Source organism: Phyllostomus hastatus, unplaced genomic scaffold (assembly GCF_019186645.2).
Source record: "Phyllostomus hastatus isolate PE091 unplaced genomic scaffold, TTU_PhHast_1.1 phas_contig_17, whole genome shotgun sequence".
NCBI lineage: Eukaryota > Metazoa > Chordata > Mammalia > Chiroptera > Phyllostomidae > Phyllostomus > Phyllostomus hastatus.
In genome coordinates, this window is record NW_025333664.1 from 21,780,505 (window position 1) to 21,798,025 (window position 17,521).

The window sequence follows — 17,521 nt, forward strand, 5'->3', positions numbered from 1 at the left end:
CGTACTGTAGCAGTCCCTGGGACCCTCGGCCCCACGCCCTCCTGCATCACAGCCCTCCGACCTCCCGCCCCAGCAGAGGGGCAGAGCCTGGGCTCATCAGAGCTACAGCACATAGGAGTGCAGCCCGCTTGGCTCAGACACAGGGGCAGAGGAGGTTCTGGGCCTGGACAGAAGCAAATTTATAAAAGCAGAACTCTCTCTCCAGGAAAGTGCACTTTTTTTTACATTTAATTTTTTTGGGGGGGCGTATTTTCTCACCTTTTAGCAAATGCTTATGTAGCAGTTACATTCCAGGTACTTCACAAATATTAAGTCATTTACTCCTCATGACAAACCAGTGAGGTAGGTACTATTACTATTCCCACTTTAAATATGAGGAAACTGAAGCACGGAGAGCTTAATTCACTTACCCAAAATCTCAGCACTTGGAATTGGTAAGGTCTGAACCCGGGAAATGTAGTTTGACTATAACGTGCAGCTGCCTCGATGCATTTAGTCCTCAGGATTTATGCAAGGAAGGTGTAATTAACTGCATTTTACGGATGCAGAAACTGTGCCTCGAGGCTATTTGGCGTTTATGTCGTAGATCCGGCAGACTCTCGCTTTTCTGCTCTACGCAGCCGCGGCGCACGTTGGGAATTCTTCGTCTGGGGTCGTGCTTTTCAATCCAGCACATGTGGCTACTGCACATTTAAAATGTAGCTAATGTGACCGACGCAATGAATTTTATGTTTTATTGCGTTTTAATTTTAAAACAGGTAAACTATTTTTTCCATTAAATGCAACTTAACCTAATTATTTGGGTAGGACAACCTTTCACTTTAACCATTGACAGTTTAGCTTCCATGCTGATTTGTGTCCAAACTAAATGTAAAATACATACCAGGTTTTGAAGATATTAGTATGAAAAAATTAGATGATCTCACTCATAACTTTTATCTGTTCAACTGATAATATGCTAGCTGTAAAGGATTAAATAGAATATATTATTAAAATTAATTGCACCAATTTCTTTTTATTCTTCTTCAGTGCATGACTAGAAAGTTTGAAACTACAGATGTGGCTCCTGTTACGGTCCCTTGGAACACGCTGGTCCAGAGAACTGGGATTTGACACCCTCAGCTGTGACCGGGGGACTCGAACGGGGGGCTGAGCCCAGAGTGCTCCAGAGAATGTGCCCACCAGTGTGCTGGGGGCTGCTGGTGTGCAAAGAAAGATGTGAAATGCCCCTTGCTTGTGTGGGCCGTGGGGTCGGGAGCCCCACCTTGAAATCCAAATCCACCTCCTACTACAAGCTGGGTGGTCTTGGGTGAATGCCTCACCTTGACTGTCTGTGGAATGGAGGTGACAGCCCCCATGTCACAGACAGTTCCTTCAGTGCCTCAGGGCCTTTGCACTTCCTCTTTCCTCTGTCTCCCCTCACACCTTTGCACTTGTCTTCCCTCTTCTTCCTTAAGAGCCTACTTTAAGCATCATCTTCCTGATGATTCCTATTGAAAATATCCACCCCCAGTCATATTTGATAGAGAACAAATCTACCCTATTTTATTCAAGAAAATATATAACACTTATACTCTATTTCAAATGACCTTGATTTATTGATTTTATTTTCTTGATAATGGTTTGTCTCCCCACTGGTTTATAGAACCTGTGAGGACAAGGATAGGTCAGTCTTATCACTGATGGGTCCCCTGCATTCACAAGACGACACAGCATGAAACAAAGTTAGGAATGTGTGCATAAACCCAGCAGAGTGCCAGCCGCATAGCCTCGCTCAGAAGACAACCACGCCTGCCTTTCTTTGCCCCTTACAGCTGTGGGCTCTTCCAACCTGAACGTGTAGAAGAATTCATTCCCCACCCCTCCCCCACAGGCAGGGGAGTCTTCAAGGCTAAATGAGGTCCCAGAATCCCCTGCTGTGCCCTGAAGGCTCTGAGACACAGGTGAGCTAGTCCCTGGGGTTCTGGAAGCAGGGAAACAAAGATGACTCGCTCCACCTCCCATTCAATCTCTGCCTGAGGAGGTTTTGTTTTTTTTGTTTGTTTTTTGGGTTTTGACGCCAGTATATTTCAACATCAAGACCAAAAAAGGATTTTCACTGATAGGTGCTTGGGGTGTGTTTGGGGGGTGGGGTGCTGCCCAGGGAGGCTTCACCAAACAGCAAGTCCCCCTGCGGCCTGCTAGTCCCCGGGAGCAGGCTCTGTTACAGATGCCTTCCCCACTCTGAGGCTCCATTGTGTCCACGTGTTTTGTGGAGCACCTACACTGTGCTACACTAGTCTAAGCACCTACACTGTGCTACACTAGTCTAAGCATTTCATGTGGATTAACTTAAGTCAAGCAACAACCCTATGAAGTGAGTGCTGTACTATTTATAAGCCCATTTTATAGAGGAGGAAACTGAGGCAGGGTTTTCAGTAACTTTCTTGAGGTAGCACAGTGGGTCTGGGCAGAGGTGGGGTGCACTGGCAGGCAGACTGGTTTTAGGGTGCCTGCTCCTAACCAGTAGGCTGCACCGCGTCTGTCAAGTGAATGCTGTGAAGCCCACCCGACTTCAGGCTTCCTCAGGGCATTACACTGGCCCTTTTGAGCCCAGAGTTAGCTCCTGTAAGTCTGTGGGTTTTGCCAAGTTTCTGGGCGGCTTTCCCATAGCTGAGCCTTGGGCAGCACCTTAGTAGAATGGGAATACTAGAACTTTCTGCCAGGTTCTCTAAAGGTTTAATAAAGCAATGGCGGAAAAGTGCTTTATAAACGGGAAGCACTCTGGAGACTGTCCCGGTTTGCTCCGTATTTCCTCAGCACCATCTTGAGAATGAATGACGTTCTTCCCATTTCACAGATAGGGAAACTCAGGTTCAGAAAAGCAAAACGCTTTTTCCAAGATGACGGCGCGAGTCAGTGGCTGGTGTCTGCAACTCACACTTCGGTGCGGGGCGGGAGGGGAAGGGGTTGGAGAAGAGTCACCCCTAGCGGGCGGGAGAGGCAGGTGGTGCCCGCGGCCCACGCTGGGACCGGACGGGAGGGCGGCGGCGGGGCGCGCGGGCGAGACCCAGGGGGCGGAGCGCTGGGGATGGTGCAATCTTTCGCCCGAGCGCGTCAGGCGGCGGGTGGTTTACTCTGGTTTACATCACCCAGGCAGGAGCTGAACTGAGACACTTGCAGTGGAAGCGGCGGCGGCTCCGCAGGCGTCTGGCTGTGGAGTGTAGAGGCCAGGGCTCCGACGGGCGCCGAGCTCAGCCGCAGCGGAGCAGGCCCCTGTCAAAGGCAAGGTACCGCGAGGAGCGCCGGGGCAGGCGGGCCGCTGCAGGTTAGACACACTCACAAACTTTTAACAAACCCGCCGTAGGGGGTGGGGGTGGCGACCTGGGCCTAAGTGTATCCGCTGCGTCCCAGGTGACGCGGCCCCGCACAGCTTGGGGCCGCCCGAGTGTGGTCCGCTCCTATTGGGGCGAGACTGAGCCCCCAGGTGTGGCAGCTGTGTCCCGGAGGCGGTGAGTCGAACACTGAGGTGTCCGAGTGTCACCCCGAGAAAGGTGTGCGGTTGTGTGTTTTGGGTATGAGGCGCGGGAGTCGTGCGGTTTGGTGCGGGGAGGTCTGTATGTGAGGGACCGTGGGGGACGTTGGGCAACTGTGTATAAAGTCTGGCACTGTGGGGTGTGTCTGCAGGGGTCCGCGTGAGCCTGTGGGGTCTAGGTGGGGATATGTCTCGGAGGACACGGGTAGGGGACAGGCTGGGCTGTCCCCGGGGCGGGGAACCGTGTGGGGCAGTGGGGATGCGGATGCTGCGCGAGAGGCGCAGAACCCGGGTGGGTGCCAGGCGCCGCCGCAGGTGTGCACCCAGCGGTGCGCCTACAGCCTTGCACGTTGCACTGAGCGCGCGCGCGAGCATGTTAAGTTCCTGCAGACGGGGTATGCTGTACTTACCGGTAGGGAGGGGGAGGCGAGGGCCAAGACCGCCCCTTCCCACAGCCCTGGGGCCCAAGCCTCCTTCCCTTTGCCTCACCCCTCCGGATCCCCCCCGCCCCCCCCGCGCCCCCCCCCCCGCGCGCTCCCTTTGTCGCCGCGGAACGTTGTGTCCCGGGACAGTCGGGGGCACGGCTTCCGCCCCCATGGGAGGAGCCTGGCTGTGAGAGGAGCCTGGGGCGCAGTAGATGGAGGGGGAGGCAAGGAGCGGGTATTGGACTTTGTGTAACCTTTTTTTGTATCACTCGTGCCATCCTGAGTGTGATAGGTGTGAGCTCTTTGCGTGTGTACGCGCACTGTTGCCCATGGAGGGAGACCTGTGTGTCACTTAATGATGTGTGTGCCCAGCTCTTCTGTGGATGTGTGTCTGGGCTGGCTGGATTGGAGCGAGTGTGTTTTGGGGGGGCATTGTACCCCTGTCTGCCTTGTTGTGTGTGTTTGGGATGACCCGCCCTTATCCCCCCCCCCCCCCCCCACCCCACCCCCACCAGGGTGCCAGGGATCAGAGGCTGCCTCCATCCTACAGTGGCGCTCCCTCAGGGTGCCTGCCAAATCCCTTGTCCAGAGGGTGGGGGTATCCCAGGCCCCACCAGGCTTGGCAGGGATAGGGTCCAGGCGTCCTGGCAACCGGGCTTGCTGATACAGCCCAGCAGGAACCTCTCCACGGTGTCCCTGCTTCACAGGGCACAAAGCGCCTGCACAGCCAGGGATCATCTTGCTTGACTCAGAAACGCGGTGAGATCAACAGTGTCATCCCAGCCTCATCCCTGGGTAGATTTCCGAGACTCCCGCCACCTTCAGCTATGAATAATAATAACAATAGTAGTAACAAAACAGTAGTGGTCATTTCCTGGTATCAGTCCTATAGCAGGGCCATGCTGCCTTACTTGTTTTAATTTCTTCACCACAAAAATCCCATTAGCTTCGCATCCTGTGAAGGAACCAAGGCTCAGGAAGGCTGAAGACTTTGTCCAGGATTACCCAGCCAGGGTTAGATCCCGGGACTCTGACCACTGCCACCCCCATTGCATTCTTACCAAGACAGGACTGCAGCTTTCACCCAAGGGGAGGGGCTCACCCCGAAGGCAGCCCGTGCACTTGGGGGTAGCATGACTGGAGAGGTGGGCATCAGTCTGAAAATGGACTGTGCGTGACGTTTCCCCATTAATCCTGCCTCCTACTGACCTTCGACTGTCTGAAGGTCTTTAATTGGGGTGAAGTCTCCGCCCCTCTAACTAACACCTCATCCCTGGGCCTCTTTGTCCGTCATCTGGAGTCTGCATGGGTCCTAGGGACCACCTTCTGCACTGACAGGTCATTGCCCATTCCTCCACGCACCACTACGCCCAGTGACACAGCTGCGAGGGCGTGGCCTCCTTCACCGCAGAATGAATGCGGTCTCGGGGCCCTTCTGAGACCTCCCGTGCCACCCGGTGACGAAACTGAGCCGGCAGTGCATGAGCACGGTGTGTGCACCCTGGGAGTCTGGTGGCCCTCGGGCTGTCAGGCGATCATAGATAAAGTTCACAACTGAGAAAAAGAAATCCACCCACCTGTTTTGAGATGTTCAAGCAATAAATGAATGTAGAATCTTTATTTTTATTGAAATAAAAAATTTACTTGCCTCCTGACCAGATCCCTTCTCCTAGAGGTCTCCCAGGAGGCCAAGAGCTCCCATGTGGCTGTTTTACCTGGGTCCTGCCAGACCTTCCCCTGTACTAACTATGGGAATACGGAGATGCATCATCCATAGCATACGCTGCTGGTTTTTTTACCCACACGAGATCGTCTTAGGTGTCGTGTTCAGCGGCTCGCTTTGTCCACTTGATGATATAACCATTCCAGAGTGTATATTTGTGTGTACATACCTTATTCACTCACCATCCTCCCCCACTCCTCCCATCCCTCCCTCCCCTGCCCAGGTGCTAGCTGCCTGCCCTGTAATACTCAACAGACACCACAGAGTCGCTCTTCCTTCCTCTCACCAACCACCAAGTCTGTCTTCCACTTCGCTCTTATTTCACTTAATAGTTCACTCTGGACGTGTTTTCAATTAGCAATATAGAGTTAACTCAATCTTTTAAATGGGTGTAGTTGTTCCACATATGGATGAAATAGAAGTTATGTAACCAGTCCCCTAGTGGTGGATGTTCAGGTTTTTTTAAAATAAATCTTATAGATTATGCTGTTACAGTTGTCCCATTTTTTTCTCCTCTTTATTCCCCTCTGCCTGGCACATCCCCTTCCACCACCATCCCCCCCTTAGTTCATGTCCATGGGTCACATATATAAGTTCTTTGGCTTCTCCATTTCCCCCTGTCTATTACCTCCCCCTGTCTATTTTGTACCTACCATTTATGCTTCTTATTCCCTGTACCTTTTCCCGCTCTCTCCCTACCCACTCCCCCACTGATAACCCTCTGTGTGATCTCCATTTCTGTGATTCTGTTCCTGTTCTAGTTGTTTGCTTAGTTTAGTTTTTTTTTAGGTTCAGTTGTTGATAGCTGTGAGTTTGTTGTCATTTTGCTGTTCATATTTTTGATCATCTTCTTTTTCTTAGATAAGTCCCTCTAACATTTCATATAATAAGGGCTGGGTGATGATGAACTCCCTTTAACTTGGCCTTGTCTGGGAAGCGCTTTATCCGCCCTCCCATTCTAAATGATCACACATGGGCTGCAGTCATACCCTTGTACTTGTGTCATTACATCAATATGTAGAGAGCTTCCTGGTCCTTTTTCAGAACTGTATTCTACTATATGGCTATACTGTGATGTTTTAGCCAGCCCCTTACTGCTGGACATTTAGGGGTATTTTCTGTCTTTTTCTCTTAGACACAAAGCTCTGATGAAGAGCATTTTGATCGGAGGATAGCTTGTGGACACGGGACAGGCAGGAGGGGTGTGTGCGGTGGTCAGTTGAGCTCACTCTGCCAAATCACCCTCTGTCCAGGTCGTGCCAGTGTGCGCTCCCACAAGCAGAGGAAGACAGTGGCCACCAGACAGCCTCACTGTAGTGCCTTTCTCTCCCTCTTTCCAGATGCCAGACACCCCTCTGGCAGCTCCTATGAGTGCTCCCTCCAGGAAGAAGCAGTTAAAGCTGGACGATGACCTAGACATTGAATGTCCCACCCAGAAACAAGCTCGAAGTGGACTCCAGCCCAAGCTGCCCCCCTGCCCACTGCCACCGAGACCACCTCCTGCTGCGGGCCGTGCCCCTGCTGTGTCCATTGCCTCTCAGCTTGGGTACTATGTCCTCCAGGGGCCTGAAGAGGGCGGCCGGGCTTACCGGGCCCTGCACCGCCCCACAGGCACCGAATACACCTGCCAGGTACGTGCTTCGGGGGCCCCTCTCCATCAGCATCACAGGGGGCCTGGAGAGAGCCTCGGCTGCAGAGGACCCTCAGGGCTGAGGAGCCCTTATGTTCACTTAGTCCTGTGTTTATTGGAGAAGCAGCCAGTGAGCCCCTAATTCTCTGTCAAGCCCCAGGCTGGGTTGAGACCAGAGAGGTAAACCAGATGGTCCCAGCGCTGGGGAATTCATAGCTTAGGCCCCCATAGTGTGATACATGTTGTAGGGGTGGAGTTTCGGGACCATGAGAGCACAGAGGAGAAGCCTCTCGTGTACTTAGGAGGGTGTCCGAAAGACTGGGGAGTTAGCTGGGGAGAGGCGGGAAAAGCGAGGGCCAGGCTGGGCAACAGCTGTGCAGAGAGGCCGAGAGGAGTGGGAGCATGGCGTTCCCGGTGGTTGCGTGGAGAAGGCACGCAGTCAGGGCGGGAGATGGGGGCTGACAGCCACTGCACATGAGAGCTCTAGAAAAACCTCCCACTGGGCTGTGGGAGCCACTGAAGGTGTCTGCACAAGAGAAGATGAGCTATGGTGGACATCAGAACTCCTGGGACCCTAGAGGGCATTGGGCCTGCACTGTGGCCATTTTACAAATACAGAGACTGAGGTCAAAAGGTCATGCATGAATCCACATAACAGTGGACCTGGCCCTGGCTGGTGTGGCTCAATGGATTGAGTGCCGGACTGTGAAACAAAGGGTTGACAGTTCAATTCCCAGTCAGGGCACATGCCTGGCCTGAGGCCAGGTCCCCAGTAGAGGGCGCATGAGAGGCAACCACACATTGCTGTTTCCTTCTCTCCCTTTCCCTCTCTAAAAAGAAAATAATTCTTTTTTTTTTTAATTTTTTTTTTTAATAACTGGGCATGCTCGCTCAGTTTCACTATTTCCTCTTTTTCTTTTTTCCAAAGATTTTATTTATTTATTTTTAGGGAGGGAGGGAAGGAAGGGGGGGAGAGAGAGAGAGAGAGAAACATCAATGTGCGGTTGCTGGGGGTTATGGCCTGCAACCCAGGAATGTACCCTGGCTGGGAATCGAACCTGGGACACTTTGGTTCCCAGCCCGCGCTCAATCCACTGAGCTACGCCAGCCAGGGCTAAAAGAAAATAATTCTTAAAAACAAAACAAAACATTGGCCTAGCTTTCTAGGACAAGATCCAGGGTTCTTGGCTGAAATCAGGGACTGGGCAGGGCCAAGGCCCCCTGAGGGTCAGGCCCACACAGAACATCGGCAGGTCACAGCCCGAAAGGACAGAGGTGAGAAAGTACAATGACAGGTGTTTACTGTGCAGCAGGTACTGCGTTGATTGCTTTGTGTGCATAATATCTTCTAATCTTCACACGCTCTATGAGGTAGCTACTGTTACTGGGCCCATTTTATAGATGGAGGACACTGAGGCTCAAAGGGATGTGGTTATTTGACACATCTCAGAGTCAGGAGGTGTCAGCAGACATTGGACCCCGGCAGGCTGAGCCCCGAGCCACATGCCCCACACTGGGACAAGTAGTTCAGATACAAGCAGGACAGGTTTGCCTTTAGAGGGCAGGCGTGTGGAAGACAGGAGAGGCCTGGGAACATGAGGGAGGGGCAGAAGGAGACCTGGCTCCCTTGGGAATGCAGAGAAGCCAAACGGCTTAGGCCTCCAACTGGGAGCAGCAGCAGCTGGCTGCAGCTCCTGCCCTGGGGGCGCAGTGGACAGGGGGACACATCTGGACATGTGGTCCAGCCATCAGCTTCACCAGGGCCCTGGGCTGCCTGATGCAGGTCCCCAGTGCTCTGCCCCAGAAGCTCTAAGGAGCCCCTCTGGGTCCCCTTCCTGCAGGGTCACAGGTTCTTTGCTGTTCCTGCTGGGGAGGGAGGGACCGGATCAAGCTGGAGCCGGAAGCCGCACGCTTTCACATGGTCCCAGTTACTTAGAAACGTTTAGGGGAGTCTCCTGGGACGTGCTTGTCCCCTACACCAGCATGAACTGCAGGGGCTGACCTGTTGTTTCCACGTGTCTAGGGTTTTCTGGCCAGCATGTAGAAAGATAAACAATTGTCTTTGTAGATTGTCACCTAATTCATTAATTGAACAGACCAGGGAGCACCAGCAAGCACCATGCTGTGGTTCAAAAATAGACAAAGGTCTGCTTTCATCAGGCTGACGTTCTGATGGGGGACATGGACAATAGACAAGCGAATGAGTTACATTTATGTCAGGTGACGGGAAGGGCTGTGGAGAGAGGGCTGGGAGCCAGGACAGAGGAGGACCAGGAGGGTAGGGGCGCGGGTGATTTTAGCTAGGGAGGTCCGGGGAGACCTCTTTGAGGAGGTAGCATTTGAGCAGTGACTTGTGTGAACCAGGGAACCAGCCCTGTGGTTATCTCAGGGAAGAGCCTCCCTGCGTAGGGACGCGGGAAAGGCAAGTGCGAATGTCCACTTACCCTAACTTTCAAAAAAGTCTCTGTTTTTGGATTATTTCTTCCATGCCACTCACTGTTTTTTTTTAAGACATATGCTTACAGTTTTTCCTAATGGATCAAATATGTATATGCTTTATTTTTATTTCCTGTGTAGCATAGCTAAAACAGCATGCAAAGGGTTTATGCCAGCTTAGCTGCTGACTAGCCACATGGCTCCCAACGAGCCACCTTCCTTCTCCGAACATCTGAGGCTCCCATCCGAGGTCCTAAGGCCCCAGCTCAGCTCCTGACAAGCTGAGCCACCGCACCACGTGCCTCCCTTCCCTCCCCCACCCCATTTCGGCCTGCTGGTCTGTGGTTGTGACTCTAGAGCTGACCAAGCTCTTTCTTGCCCTGGGCTGCCACCTGGAAAGCGTATCCCATGGGCATTCCTGAATCATTCAGGTCACTTCCCCAGAGTCCCTTTTGAACCACAGGTTCTAAAATAGGTGCGCCCTTCCAAAATATTCTGTATTCCAGCCTCCTTCTCAGTTTCTTTGCAATGCTTACCAGAATAGTGCTGATTGTTTAGTGTGCATAAATATTTAGCTTTTGGGCCTGTTTACTGTCTCCCGTATTGGCCTGTGGGCACCAGGGGGGCAGGGACCTCAGCTGTCAGTCAGGTTAGACACCCAGTGGCTGTTGCAGGTAGGAATGAACGAAGGGTGGGCAGCGTGAATTCTAGAGAATGGAAGCTAGGATGGTGATGGGGATGATGATGATGGGCATAAAGTTACTTCTGCATCATGTGCTCTTTTGGATTTCCCTGCATACAGGGTTATTTTTGTTTGGGTTCCCTGTTATTTTTCAACTATCTTAAGTTTAAGGTCATATAAGGCAGCAGTGAAGAGTACTTGATGGCTGTGAGCCCTCCCAGCTTTGTCAGGGTTGAGTAGCTTGCCGCTGAGGCGCATGGCACAGGGTCTAGCACCCAGTAGCGGCCAAAGGGTTGGCTGGGACTGTTTCCAGGCCCACCTGGCTCCACGCGGTCCCCACCTGTGCTCACGACCATGCTCCACCCACAGGTGTACCCAGTCAGCGAGGCCCCGGCGGTGCTGGAGCCCTACTTGCGGCTGCCCCCTCATAGGCACGTGGCACGGCCAGCGGTGGTGCTGGAGGACACACACCATCTTTACATCTTTTTCCCGCGGCCCCATGGGGACCTGCACAGCCTGGTGCGCCGTGGCCGCCTGCCCGAGCCCGAGGCCGCTGGCCTCTTCCGCCAGATGGCCGCCGCCGTGGCCCACTGTCACCAGCACGGCCTAGTCCTGCGGGACCTCAAGCTGCATCGCTTCGTCTTCACTGACTGTGAGAGGTGAGCGTGGCAATGGAGAACCCACCCGCAGACACACCCGGGAGATGGGTCCTGATGGGGAAAATGAGGCTCAGGAAGGCAAAGTAGCCCTCACAAAATGTGGGGAAGCCTGGACCGGTAGCCCTGCCTAGGTCCCAGGAAAAAGCTGACCGGGTCCTGTTGGAAGCCCCTTGGGGCGGAGCCCTGCCGTTGTGATGACAGCCACAGTGATGAAGGACACAGCTGCGCTGTCTGGCTCGGCCTGGGTCCTTACGAGACGAGGTAGATACTCTCATTGCCCCCACATGACAGGCGAGGAAACCGAGACCCAGAGAGGTCAGTAATGCCCAGGATCCCGCAGCTAAATGAATAGTAGAGCTGGGATCTGAACCCAGATGTGACTCCAGAGCCAGGGCCCTGACGCCCTGTGAGCTTGAGAGGTGAGAGGCCTGGCTGGGTTGCTTGGTGACCGGGTGACCCAGGGTCTGTAGACCTCAGGTTCCCTATCGGTAGGAGAAAGGTCTGGACTGTCGAGATGTTTCCAGGATCTGAAGGTCACAGACAACAGCCAAAAAATGAGCCTTGGGTTCCCCACACAGGAACCTTTTCCTGTAAAACTGAAAATGAGTGACTTTTGGAGTGGGGGACAGAAAGGGACCTGGAATCCTGTCCCCACCCGGACTGCTGGGACTATGCAGGATGGTCCACACGCACATCCATATGAAGAACGCTGATTTCATGTCAAGGTTTTTTCTGGGCCAGGCGGTAGGGGAGTGACTCCAGTGAACTTTTAAAAAACTTTCTATTTTCGAATACTTTTAGACTTACAGAAAAGTTGCAAAAAACTGTCCAAAGAGTTCCCATATTTCCCTCACCCAGCTTCCCCTAAGGTTAGTATCTTACACGACCACAGCACAACCGCCACAACCAGGACACTAACCTTGGCCTTGCGCTATTCGCTAAAGCACTGACTGGTTCAGATCTCACCAGCTTCTCACTATGTCCTTTTTCTGTGTGGGATCCACCCAGATCCCCACCCTGCATTCGCCGGTCACATCTCCTTAGTGTCCTCCAGTCTGACTCGGGTCCACAGGTGTTTCTTGTCTGCCTTGACTTTGACACATTGGAAGAGCACCAGTCAGTTATTTTGTCGAATGCCCCTCAGTTAGGGTTCCACTGATGGTTTTGTTATGTTAAGCTGAGGTTCTGCATTTTTGGCAAGAATATCCCAGAAGTGATGATGGCCCTTCTGGGTGCCTGGTCTCAGGAAGCACTCGGTGGCCACGGGTGTTACTGCGGTATTGGCCTCGATCATTAGTCACGGTGCGGTCTGCCCAGCGCCTCCACTGTAAGGTTCCCAACCTTGACCCCAAGGTTAATGACATTAACCTTTGCCATGAATAAAGCCTTGAGTAATACCTTGTCATTAGTAAGTACCCCGAGGTGTTTGGAGGCCGCCGCATGTGAATACACTGTTTCTCCTCAAACTCCCGCCCGCCGGGCCGGCCGCCCGTCTTCCCTGCAGCAATTATTATAGCGGCGTTTGTCTAAGGGAGCTTTTCTATTTCCTTCTTTCCTTCTACATTTTATACTCGAAAAACTTGCCTTTAGTAAGATGTGGAATGTACAATTTATAGTGATTTTTAATCGAATGCACAACTTCAGATCATTTTGAGCCTTGGGTGAGCACAACACCCACAGCCCCCCCAGAGGGGAGAGAGTGCGGCTTCCTCTTCCCAAGGCAGTAGTTCGAGAAGCAGTGCTGGTAGAAGACGGGCGGTGGGGGCAGATAGACCTGGGTTCGAACCCCGGTTACACTGTTTAACCAGTTCTCTGGCCTTGAGCCGTGGCTTCACCTGCCCGAGCCTGACTTTCTGCATCTGTAAAGTGGGCGGCAGTGCTGACACGGACCCCCACCGCCTCCCCTCCCTTGCTGTAGTTCACAGCCTCTGTCACCATTGGTGAAGTGCCAGCAAGCACTGGGGAAGCGGTGCCATAGCGGTAAAGTGAACAGCGGTGGGAGCAGAACGGTTATTAATAAGGCAACCGAGATGCTCCGTGGGAGGTGTGTGAAGCAGAAGCTGCAAATGGCGTGCTACACACTTTTATTTTGGTCCCAGATACGTGTTTATTCGTTTTCAATTAAAGTAGTTTGCCAGCGTTTCCAAAACGGGAACTCTTTTGTTAAAATGTGATTTCTGGCTTCCCGTGGAGAAAAATGGGAATGTGGGGTCCCCTTGGGAACTACGTGAGCCATTGCTAGCACTGGCTGTGGTGGGTGGGAGCTGGCGTCGCCACCCCAACCCCATGCCCTGTGGATGGACGAGGGTGTCTTTCTCACAGGTTGTACGGGTCGTACGAGGATGAAATGAAATGCTCCAGGTACCAAGCTCAGGGCTAGGTACCCAGTGGACAGTTTGTAAATACTGACTGTGATGTTGGTAATGTCACCCTTTTTAGGCAGGGTTTGTGCTGAGATGTTTGGCCCAGTCCCACTTCCTATTTCTCTCTTTTTATTACCTGCCTGGACCCTAAGTTTGCATCTGTTTTGTAAGAAGTGTAATGCCCTCAGCCCCCTTCCACCCCAGGGACTGTTGGGAAATGTGTTCCTTTCAAAGTCCTAGTTCAAATTTAATTGCTCTGTGACCTTGAGCAGTGGCTTCACCTCTCTGAGCCTTGTCTCTCTCATCTGTAAAATGGGCTCAGTCATCCAGCCACACAGGACTGGCTCAATTCTGCCAGATGGCAGCAGGCACTTGGGAAACGGGTAACATTCAGGGTGCTAGTGTGAGGTGGTGGCTTGGCAGTTCTAGCAGGACCTGACCCCTCTGTCTCTCTCCCTGCTACATACAGGACAAAGCTAGTGCTGGAGAACCTGGAGGATGCCTGTGTGCTGACCGGGCCAGACGACTCCCTCTGGGACAAGCAGGCATGCCCAGCCTACGTGGGTCCTGAGATCCTCAGCTCACGGGCATCCTACTCAGGCAAGGCGGCGGACATCTGGAGCCTGGGTGTGGCGCTCTTCACCATGCTGGCTGGCCACTACCCCTTCCAGGACTCAGAGCCTGTCCTGCTCTTCCGCAAGATCCTACAGGGGAACTACTGCCTGCCTCAGGGCCTCTCGGCCCCGGCCCGCTGCCTGATCCACTGCCTCCTTCGACGGGAGCCAGCTGAGAGGCTCAGGGCCTCCGGCATCCTGCTGCATCCCTGGCTGCAGGAGAACCCGACCCCCTCAGTCCCGTCCCGAGCCCACCTCTGGGGGGCTGACCAGGTGGTCCCCAGAGGGCCAGGGCTGGAGGAAGTGGAGGTGGAGGAGGGAGAAAGGGCAATGGACCTATATGGCTAGGGCCACCCTGCCAGCCTCTCAGCTGTGAACTGTGGGCTGAGTTTGGGGTATCCCCAAGCTCTCTCCTACCGCTTTGAACTGAGACACACCCTGAAGTTCCTTCCAGGAGGGAGAAAAGAGGTGTGTGTGGAATGTGCTGTATGCACACACATGTGGTTCACACACCCGTGCACACGGGCTCATGCACTTGCCAAGTCTTTCTTGGGGACCCCCTGTGTGCTCTGTTGTAGGTGCTGAGAACACAGCTGTGACCCAGAGACAAACCCCTGCTCGCAGAGCTGACAGTACTTTTCCATGCCCACAGGCCATTGTCTTGTGCTGGACTGGGTACACTTAGTGCAGGTGACGACACCCACTCGTGCTGGCACTGGCACCTCTGTCATGAGACAGTTCCTCTCACAAACAACCCAGCTGCCTTTGTATCTTGCACCTTTCAGAGGAAGGGAAGCATCGTGTGCCAAAGGCTCCAGGCCTCCCCCTTGCAACTTAGGGCTCCGGAGCCCCAGCCATGCTGGGAATTCCATGCCAGCAGCTGCGTCCTCTTGGTCACAGGATCCTCTGTCCAGGCCTGAGCCAAGGATTTGGGCTGGAAGATGGAGAGTGCAAATTGTGAGGCGGGTCCTCACCTGACTCGAGGAGTGGTTTGGAATGCGGGTCCAGACCTGCCTGCTGCGGCAGCCCCTGACCTGAGCAGGGGGACAGGTTTAGGTGGCGTCTGCCTCCTTGCCCCCTGGAAAGTGCTAAACCCAGTTCTGAGGACGCTTTTGGGGTCCAGGACCCCCCATTAGTACTATAGGTTTTGTTTACCATGACTACATTTTTACTTTGTGCCTAATAAAGGAGTTATGAAATACTTGTATTTCTCCCAGACGTTTTTCCTATCCTGTCTTGTCAGTGTTCCCAGGCGAGTCCTCTGTGCTCCCTCTCCTTCTTCTGGAGGCAGTGGTGCCTCAACTGGGGTGACTTCTGGCTGCAAGTAACTGAAACCCTGAGTCAAAGTAGCTTAAAAAAAAGGAGGCGTATTTCACACAAAGCACGATTCAGCAGGTGGGGTGGGCTTCAGAGCTGGCCGATTCAGCTCACAGAGCTGTCAGCAGGACCCCGGCTCCCCGGTCCCCCGGCCTCTTCTGTCTCCACTCTGTTGTCCCTGGTGTCTGGTGTCTTAGAGACATCTGCTACCTGAGGAACAAGGGAGGTGGCACTGTGGTACTTGAGAAGTCAACACACTTGAATCCAGCTGCTTGGTGTCTGTGGGCCTCCACCTGCCCTCTTCCTCGCTGTGTGGCTAAGCCTGCCTGTCCCTTGAGGCTGGACCTGGAACCTCTTCTGACGCTTGTCAGAGAAGGTCCCTGCACATTGAAGCCCTCACCCCGCAGCCCTGCAGCAGCCCCCTGGGGTGCCAGCTGAAAGATGCAGATCCTTGGGCTCTGCCCAGACCTAGTGAGTTGGGCGCCCCGGGGCTCTGCTTGCTAACGAGCCTCCTAGCGATGCTGCTGAGCATCCTGTTTGAAGAACCCCTTGACTGGGAGAAATCCTGATTCCTTGGGGACTCAGCTCATTTCGGCCCTTTCTGTGCCTGTTTGACCCCAGCCAGATGTAAAACGCATGTAAACTATACCCGCCTCTGAGGCTAGGATGGGCCCACAGGTGTGGGAGGGCTTTAGCAGAGGTCACTGTCTGAGCCACAGCCATCGTGCCAGCTTTATGGGGACAGACATGCAGCCCACATCCCCTTATCATTCTCCCCACTTCCCTGGCTTTGTGGTTCTTCAGAGCACTTAGCACCACCTGGCAGAACATTCTAGATCTGTTTGTCTGTGTTTCATACTATGTTTTGTTTACCGTCATGTCCCCAGCTCCTAGAACAGTGTCTGGCACACAGAGCTGCTCAGCGAGTGTTTGTTGAATGACTGAACGAAAGCTGTTGCTCTCTAGATCCTACCTGCCTAGAGCAAAGCCAGGACGCTTATTAGGGGTGGTTCCTGTTTACTGTGAGCACACACCCACCACTCGCATGGTGTCCAGTGCTCTACATGCATTATCTCATTTGACATGTGATAGTAGCCCCAGTGGTCCTTGACCCCTGTTATCTGTGCCCTTGTTAGTTCTCTCCCACCCAGAGTGGGGCTGAGCAGTGTAACTGCAAATGACGACTGCAAATGATGAAGCATGGCTTTTAATGCTAGACCATAAAATATACTATGGCTCCTGCCTTGTTCCCCTGCATCAACTGTTCTGGGGAAAGCCAGCTGCCAGGTGGCTGGAACACTCACGGAAACCTGTGGACAGGTCCACGTGGTCAGCGACTCAGGCACCCTGCGATCACCAGCACCAACCAGCCATATGAGTGGGCTTTCTTGAAAGTCTCTCCTCCAGCTCCATCAAGCCTTTGACTGAAGGCCCAGCGAAAATCTTAACTACACCATCACCGGAGACTTTTAGTTAAATGACATAACTATTTCCGAACTCTTAACCCCTAGAAACTGTTGTTTGAAGCTACTCAGTTTTGGGGTAATTTGTTACTTATCAGTAACCAATAGCTGCTGCAAGTCTCACAGCAACCCCGTAAGGGAGGGACCGTGATAGTCGCCGCTGTACGGAGAGAAAAACTGAGGCCCAGAGGCGGGGATGCCTTGTCCAGGGTCGCACAGTGTACACTGGGGACTGAACCCAGGTTCGAATGGGGGGAGTTTGCCCACCAGGATAAAGGATGTCCAAAGTGGCTGCCAGCTCTGCCCTCGAAGGGCCAAGGCAAAGACCAGAACACCAGAAAGTACGTATCTGCTCCAAATACAAATTTGTGCAGGTGACCTCAGGGCTTAAGGGGACACGACCACCACAGCCAGCAGAATCAGCAGGAGAAACAAGGCAACAGGAGTGAAAAACAGCAGACGCAGGCATCTAGAGTTCGGAGAGCGATATTATTGGACACAGATGATAAAATAAAAATGTTTACTAATAGGGCTTACAAAAAGAACAAGCTTGAGCTGTGGCTGGTGTGGTTCAGTGGATTGAGCACAGGCTGCGAACCAGAGGGTCACCGGTTGGATTCAGAGCACATGCCTGGGTTGCAGGCCAGGTCTCCAGTGGGGGCCATGTGAGAGCCAACCACACATTGATGTTTCTC

General features: G+C 53.2%; 1 protein-coding gene across 3 annotated transcripts; it reads left to right on the forward strand.

The window, feature by feature from the left end:
* The first annotated feature begins 3,117 nt into the window (after positions 1-3,117).
* TRIB3 (tribbles pseudokinase 3) lies at positions 3,118-15,247 on the forward strand. Of its 3 annotated transcripts, none has more exons than XM_045833102.1 (4): positions 3,118-3,307; positions 7,003-7,293; positions 10,780-11,069; positions 13,902-15,247. In XM_045833102.1, the coding sequence occupies exons 2-4, from the start codon at positions 7,003-7,005 to the stop codon at positions 14,392-14,394; spliced, it is 1,074 nt and encodes a 357-aa protein (XP_045689058.1). In that variant the 5' UTR covers positions 3,118-3,307; the 3' UTR covers positions 14,395-15,247. The 3 variants fall into 3 exon arrangements, with proteins under 3 accessions (XP_045689058.1, XP_045689059.1, XP_045689060.1); XM_045833103.1 differs by having other exon boundaries at positions 3,118-3,269; XM_045833104.1 differs by having other exon boundaries at positions 3,118-3,264.
* The last annotated feature ends 2,274 nt before the right edge of the window (positions 15,248-17,521 follow it).

What these genes read in the sequence shown, in the direction of transcription:
- TRIB3 (XM_045833102.1), top strand. Translation starts at nt 7,003, where the DNA reads ATGCCAGACACCCCTCTGGCAGCTCCTATGAGTGCTCCCTCCAGGAAG. An exon ending in GCACCGAATACACCTGCCAG is followed by an intron (nt 7,294 to 10,779) that starts GTACGTGCTTCG and finishes CTCCACCCACAG; the next exon opens with GTGTACCCAGTCAGCGAGGC. An exon ending in GTCTTCACTGACTGTGAGAG is followed by an intron (nt 11,070 to 13,901) that starts GTGAGCGTGGCA and finishes TGCTACATACAG; the next exon opens with GACAAAGCTAGTGCTGGAGA.